This window comes from Pieris brassicae, chromosome 1 (assembly GCF_905147105.1).
Source record: "Pieris brassicae chromosome 1, ilPieBrab1.1, whole genome shotgun sequence".
NCBI lineage: Eukaryota > Metazoa > Arthropoda > Insecta > Lepidoptera > Pieridae > Pieris > Pieris brassicae.
Genome location: NC_059665.1, coordinates 10,193,693 through 10,201,472, shown reverse-complemented (window position 1 = coordinate 10,201,472; position 7,780 = coordinate 10,193,693). Strand labels below are relative to the sequence as shown.

The 7,780-nt window shown below is 32.5% G+C and overlaps 1 protein-coding gene across 1 annotated transcript; it reads left to right on the top strand.

Annotated features, from left to right (window-relative positions):
- Positions 1–558: 558 nt before the first annotated feature.
- LOC123715534 (innexin inx7-like) lies at positions 559–5,655 on the top strand. Its single transcript, XM_045670586.1, has 8 exons — positions 559–585; positions 1,143–1,447; positions 1,961–2,138; positions 2,770–2,917; positions 4,044–4,233; positions 4,590–4,740; positions 4,871–5,060; positions 5,427–5,655. Exons 2-8 carry the CDS (start codon positions 1,205–1,207, stop codon positions 5,581–5,583), a joined length of 1,257 nt encoding a protein of 418 aa, XP_045526542.1. The 5' UTR covers positions 559–585; positions 1,143–1,204; the 3' UTR covers positions 5,584–5,655.
- The last annotated feature ends 2,125 nt before the right edge of the window (positions 5,656–7,780 follow it).

The following is a 7,780-nucleotide window of genomic DNA, read 5'->3' as shown; positions in this document are numbered from 1 at the left end:
AGAAATGAAGAGCTCGACTGAAGAAGATGATACATCAACGGCTTACTAACCTACGTGACATGTATGCTGTGGACCTATTATATACATCTGTTTTCATTAAAGTAGTCTTTTTACCAATTACCTTCGGGGATGACGCAAATTATAAGTTTGATGTTGAAGCCTGAAAATAAACAAAACTAACCTATCCAATGTTACAAGTGGCATGGCATTTATCTTCTGAATCTTCGACATGGAAACAATAGTTTCAATACAATTTACAAGCGGTAAAGTATTTTAAATTTACTTTGTGTTTTATTCTAGTTACGTTACGTTTACGACCAACTCACTGGCACGGGCACCTATTTTATACTCTTCTACAATACTATTGTACAGTATCTATTTCTGAATGGTGTCATCGAAAGTTTCGTGGTAATAGGTCCATTTGTAATTGTTTGATACAGGTGCATTCTTAGAAACTTCAAACGTTTAATCACTTTTTAGGTTTATCATCGCTCGTCATATCTTATCAGAACCGATAGGACATATTCTGACACAACCTTAAGTGAATCGCACGTCTTTGCTAGTGTTAATTGCAGCAATTTTCAAGTGAGTTAATTATTATAATTTGTAGAATATTTTTCTTATCATGTTTTATTATATATTGTCTTTGACTATACCTCTTTAAGAGAGCGCTATCAGCTATTGTAGATCAGTATCAAAGTATCAGAGTCTCTCGGTAACCACGATTGCTGAAACCCAAAATTCTGTAAATAATTATAATAACGTATTATATGTAGCGATATTTTATTGTTTTATTGGTTTATTCTTTTAGACGTAAAATGAGTTGTCGCTGTACACATTAGTGTCTAGCGATATTTCATATGTATTTTGAAGATTTAATTTTAAGGAGAGACATGAATTTACAAATTTAAGTTTATTAATCATTGATTTCTTAGTAGTCTTTTGTTAAAATAGCTATTACACATTAAGGTCGTCACCGTGATCACGCACGCTGAAAAGCACGCGAAAGGTCGATTTTTTTTTTAAATTTAGAATTATGTAAAAAATTATAAGTTTTTAATAATAATACATAGCTTTAATCCGTTCAAAAAGTGTTTTTCTCATTGATTTCTTTTATTATTCATTAATTTCTCTCATTTCAGAAATCACCACTATTAAAATTAAATGTTTATTGTTAAACCGGTGATACAAATAAAACACCAAGATGATGATGATGTCATCAATAAAAGCGTTGACACCGCGCATGCGGTTCAACTATTCGAAGCCGATTATAGACAACATGGTTTTTAAGCTTCATTATAAGTTGACTGTGGTCTTGCTTCTATGCTTCATGATCCTTGTCTGTGGGAGAGAGTACTTCGGAGAGCACATCAAGTGTTTGTCCGACCAGGGCGTACCACCACATGTCATACAGACTTACTGTTTCTTCATGGCCACGTTTACTATTGTAAGATATTAAGATTCTATCTTTCACATCCACTATTTATGTATAAATGAATTCTGAAACGATTTAGTCCAAATTAGGATAGACACATATTATATTTATGTACTAAAAGATCAGTCCTTTCTGATTCACCCCTTTTTTTGTGAATTGAACTATGGCTTGTATAAGTATCGCAGTTTGAGTTTTTTTTAGTTACATACAAATTCAGGGCTGGTAAAATTCCTAAGCTGATTAAAAGTTAATAAAATAATTAATCTTATAGGCCTCAGATTGTATCTGTTTCGTGATCATTTATTTTTTCTAATGGGCAAATAGGTGATCAGTTTTCTGTGCCTGACTCACGACGTCGATCTTGTTGAAGGCATGATAGTTACCTCACGATGTTTTTCATCCACTCAGGGATGAAAGTTGCACGCTAAATCTATTAGGCCACATTTGCTTACACACCTTACGACTTACAACACTCATATATTGTTAAAGTAAAATATAATCTCTTATTTTGATTTGAATACATAGGTCAGACATTACAATGAAAGTTTACTAGAAGGTGGATTTTTGCCGCATCCGGGAGTTGGGCCTATTCTTGAATCAGACGAGACTATCCGCCATACTTACTACCAATGGGTTCCCTTCGTTCTGTTCATTCAATCTGCCTGCTTCTATATACCGCATTACATTTGGAAGAACAAAGAAGGTAAATATAGTAATTATATGTTTATTAAACTGTATTTTCAATGCAAGATACGCTGTAGTTTAGACAACACTTTGTTGATTTAAGTACCTTTTTAAATGAGTAGGTTAAAAAGTTCATATTTCTTATTGTACGAGCCAAGGCTGTACATTTGTCTCTCAGGCATTTTTAACTATTTCCAAAATAGACGGATTTTCGCCGTGAGTATAGCCAGACGTAGGCACTCTCTTTAACAGTTACATTACATTTAATCCTTTTATAACAATTAACATTTAATTCCTTTATATATTCTATTGTTGTACGCGAGTGGTTAAGAATAGAGTAAAAATAAAATCCTCTATTATTTAAAGAATCCTGATGACCCAGGAACCATATATTTATACTTTCGTAGTTCCCAGCGCGTATGTTAACAAAGTTGCCTATGTTTGCGGAAATAATTTCGATTTCAATAACGTAGCATACATACTAATAATGTTATCAGCATATTTCTCAGGGTATAATTGAAAGGAAAAGAGATTTAGAGCTGACCTCCTTATGTCAAAATCCATTACGCTTTTAGTTATGGCAGATCATGACTACAGTATGACAATATCGAATTATTTTATTTATAATAAAGTTTATGTATAACATTCAGGAGGCAGGATAAAAGCTTTAGTTGAAGGTCTTCAATATGCCAGCTTAGCTTTACACGATACAGACATGCAGGCTGGTAGCATCAATGTTCCTTCGAAGCAGACTCTAGAGAGCCGAGTGGAACTCATCAAGAAAGATATTTTGTTGAGGTATGTCACAGTTTAATGATTTTCTGAGTTGCTTTTTACCTATACTGAGGGCCTACCGTGAGCTCTTGTTGCGAGCCTATTGATAACCTACAACTGAGTTACATCGTTCATTCATAACATGACGTCAAAGAAATATGCCCGTTTATGTTTCCTTAACGATAATCAATTTCGCTCATTTAATTCAACTATTCAATTTGTATGAAAATTCGTACCATGACCACTGAACCAAAATTTGACATCATTTATTTTTATATTAAATTTATTTAAATTTTCGAGTAATAAGTTGTTTTGTAATATCTTTTGCAAAGAGATTTTTATGAATTAATTTCGATGTGGGCATTTATTTATTTTTACCATTTACTTACCGTGTTGTTTACAAATTTGAAAAACTATACTATGAACTATATATAGCTCCTATCAAAATTTGCCGGGAACTTTAAAATGTAAGTGTCAACTATGATAAAAATAAATAGGTTTTTTTATTAAATAATTGTATATACTAATAATAACATAACTAATAGATTATTGTGATTGATGATTATTTAAAATTATTTTTAGATTTTATTATTTTTTATAGAATCATATGTCGAGGCAAGGTAACAGTTAAATTTAAAAACTCATAGGCTCAAACAAAATTATCTTTCTTTCGTTCGGTCTTGTGAATCCAATACCTTCAGTTTATAGAAGGTCATTTTACGAATAAAATGCTATTGAATTTTGAAACCTAAACTCACCTGCATCTCAACTGGTTTTTTTAATAAAGCTCATGGGTCCCCGTTAATAACAAACAATAAATGGTTTGACATGAAGCAATATAATTATAAAATTGTAACATGAAACTGTAATTTAATAAGTAATGATATTGGGAGATTAAATCGTAATAAAGCAGGTAGCTATAAGATTGTACGTAGTTATAACGATGATATATAAAGGCGTACGCGCAATAATGCAAAGTAATTAAGAAAAAGTCAAAATGCTATGATAATAACAAGGACAACAAATTGAGAACGCCAACGTGACTTGTTTACGAGAGTACTAGACATTTATATGTATAAAACTGTATAGTCCGTTATTTAATTATTGCTTGTGGTAGAATAATTATGATAAATAAAGATATAATTTTTAGATTAAGAATTACAAGAACCTGGTCTCAATGGCTGATATCTATGGAGGTCCTAAATCTTCTGCACGTAATGTTTCAAGTATGGATTGTCAACAAATTCCTTCACGGAAGTTTTATAAGTTTAGGGCTTAACGTAATGAATTTCAAACAATGGGGTGATATGACAGATCCATTGGAATTAGTTTTCCCAAAGGTAATTTGAAATTTCTGATAGCGATTATATAATATACTCATTTGGAATGGCCAACTAGCGACGTGTCGACAAATACAACTAACCCGTTGTATTTGTCAAGCATGGATTATTGATCTCAGATGCCGTTCATATGCAGATATAATAATAATCAGATATGCTATTTATAACTCTTTCTAAAGAAATTGAATATATTTTTTCATTCTTAGTTGCTTTTTCTAACATTTATGCTTCAATACAGTTTAAGTAACTTCAGAACTTAAAAGAAATTACTCTTCTTTTGGAAAAGCCCGATAATAAGCAACCAATGTCAGTACTATTCCGATAATGATGACTTTATTATGCCCTTTATTTTGTAGGTAACGAAATGTGTGTTCCACAAGTATGGTCCTAGTGGGTCGATTCAGCAGCATGACGCTTTGTGTGTTATGGCTCTTAATATAATCCACGAGAAGATTTACGTTATTCTGTGGTTCTGGTTCCTATTCCTTTTCATCGCGTCATTTTTGGGTGAGCCTTTTAATCATGTAGTAAAACATATAAATTACTAAATAAAAAAGGAAAGCAAATACTTATATTGTCACAATATTAGTGTCAATCCACTTCGCAACTCATCTCCTAACATTATTTTTTGTTATAGGTGTCGTATGGCGGTTCGTGTCGTTCTTTATGTTCCGTAGATCATTGAGATTCAACGAAATTGTGTTCCGGCATATCTCCAAGAGCAAGTTTAATCCTTATAACGTGATCGACGTTGTCAACGGTTGTGAGTTTGGGGATTGGCTGTTCCTATATTACCTTGCGAAGAATATGAAGTCTGCTACATTCCAGTAAGTTTTTTTTTAAACTCATATAACTGTCTTAAGAAAAGAAGATAAAGCTAAATCTACTGACTATTTCGCCTGTCCGTTAGACGGTTCAGTATATTTTATTATTCATATAGTTATTAAAGTTGCCTACACGAGTTCGCTTAGTAGATATATGGCCACCCGCAAGCAAGCAAGAATTCTTTTTAACATTTTTGAAATCATTTTTATTTAATTTTTTTTTGCAAAAGTGTGACTAAAAAAATAAATTTATCATTTTGGCTTTGGCATTTTTGCTCTACATTTATTATATTATAATATATAGATGATACTCTTACGGAGTAAAAATTGCCCGATATCATAAATAATAAGACTATATAACTTTTTTAGTGAGTTATTCAGAGGCGTTGCTGAAGAATTAAAAAAACGGGATATACCGTATAATAACGCAGAAGATAATAATGTTGAGAAGGGATCAGAACCTGTCCTATTGGGAAAAGTGGACTATGACGATGAGACGTTACCACTTAAAGATAAAAAGTCATAGACTGCAAAAAACTGTACAGGACAAAAAAAAACAGATACGGATGTAGACAAGCTACGACTGATAATGTCACAGTAACAATGTAATAACATCACAGAAAAAGATAAATGTTAATTTTTTTAAAAATATACAAACCTTCGAATGAAGCACATTTTTGGACTAACTAAAAACCGAAAAAGAATATGAAAATCTTTAGCAATATTAGATATAGAACTGATGTATTTGTCGTAAATATTGAAGTAGGTGATAAGTATGATATTCTAAAGTTATAAGGAAATTTAGTATTAATAGCTTGGACGTTGGTACTGGTAGGTTCATACTGGGAGAACTAAACTAAAAGTAAGTGTCTAAGAGTCATGTCAAAATAAAATATTTATACATTTATTAGGAATGATATTATTGGACCTAGAATAGATAAGATTTTTAATTTTAGACCATACCATTCATTTACGTATAGAAAATAAAATATTAATAAAACGCTACGACCTTTTTAGGTCTGCGCCTAAGATTTCTGTATCTGTTACATCATCATTTATCTTATAGGCAAGTAGGACCTTCTGTGCTTGACACACGCCATCGACTTTTTGGTCTAAGTCGGTTTCCTCACGATGTTTTCCTTCTTGAATGAATGTTGAATGCGCACATAGACAGCCCATTGGCACAGCCGGGGATCCAATCCACGACCTCAGGAATAAGAGTCGCACGCTGAAGCCACTAGGCCAACACTGTTCTACTGTGTGAAAACATTTTTAAATTATAAATAAAAAAGTTACTGTGGAAGGAATTAAGACTTTGCTCAATTGTTCATTTATTTTAGCTTGCCCCAATACAGTAAGACAAACAACAGTTTTTTTTAATATAGTCGGCTAAAAAGAGGCTTTTATGCAGGTCTCAAGATCGACTTGTGTAGTGTCTAGTCACTTAATAAGACCAATATCAATCGAATTTATTTAAAGACGCAATTTTATTATCATATTACGTAAAATGTGTATCTATTTATAATTGTTTTTATTAATAAAGAATTTAAATTGTTTTTTTTTTATTTTCAAAGTGAAAGTTATATGGTATAAATACATGAAAAACAAAACACTGAGATTGCAACTGCCGGGTGTGCAACGGGGGCTATACCCCTGGCCTTAACAAAAGAGACTTCTAAAAAGAATGTTTTAAATCCCGACTAGTAAACAACTTTTCTTTTGATACCTATATGTTATAATATGTTTGTTCAATACTGAAAGAATTTACATGGTTTCACAAAATATAATACTTTTTTTTGCATATTACTTGGAAATTAACTTGGCGCCAATCGGCCACTACGGCGGCAACAAAGGAGTAGCGGCGGCTACTCCTTTGAGGCCTCCAGACCTCTTAATCCGGCCCTGCACCGAGAGGAACCTATGTAGGAAGGATGGTGTACTGTTCCTACAACCTAAAGGGAGGTTCCTCGACCAATCGAACCACTGACTGTCCGGCCCCAGTGGCTAAGTTCAAGAATTTATTTCCTTAGGACTTCATCAGCGCGTCTTAGGTTATGATGTTATGGCAGTGATTTGTAAGGGCAGATTGTAGATTTAGCTACAAGCCAAACCCTATTTTATAATCCCATTTTCTATTTTATAGCACCGGCAAACATAAGTAAATTGAATAATTTTAGAATCCGACGCAGAAGAAGCAATAACAATTATCCTCACAATTGATAAAATGGTGGGAATGACACGTTAACTAAATTATTTTAGCAATTAATCGAAAGCGCCAATTTAAATCTATTAACGACGGAGGATTAGAATTATATATATATATCTTATCTTTTCCTATAACGAAAGAATATAGAAAAATGAAATCACTTTATAGGGTCTCTGTTTTTTTTTCATATATTATTAAACAAAACACTTAGACAATATACAAATACAAATTTACATAGATAAACAATATATATGAACAGAAAAACGAAGGACAGTTAATACTTAATATTTTACAGAAAAAACAAAATTGTTACTGCTAACTAAGTCAAAGTATTGTCGCCTCTTCCAATATTTCCTCACATCCTCTTTGGTGAGGTACAAATTATTAACTTCCTCATTATTAGGTCATAGTTAATAATCCGTAACATTGGCGAATGATGTAGGTAATTCGTGTTTGCACGAGGCACATGGAACAATTGTCAGTATCTTGTCGCATACGGTGGACGGATTCTTAGAGA

What these genes read in the sequence shown, in the direction of transcription:
- LOC123715534 (XM_045670586.1), top strand. Translation starts at nt 1,205, where the DNA reads ATGATGATGATGTCATCAATAAAAGCGTTGACACCGCGCATGCGGTTC. An exon ending in CATTTGGAAGAACAAAGAAG is followed by an intron (nt 2,139 to 2,769) that starts GTAAATATAGTA and finishes TATAACATTCAG; the next exon opens with GAGGCAGGATAAAAGCTTTA. An exon ending in AAGAAAGATATTTTGTTGAG is followed by an intron (nt 2,918 to 4,043) that starts GTATGTCACAGT and finishes TATAATTTTTAG; the next exon opens with ATTAAGAATTACAAGAACCT.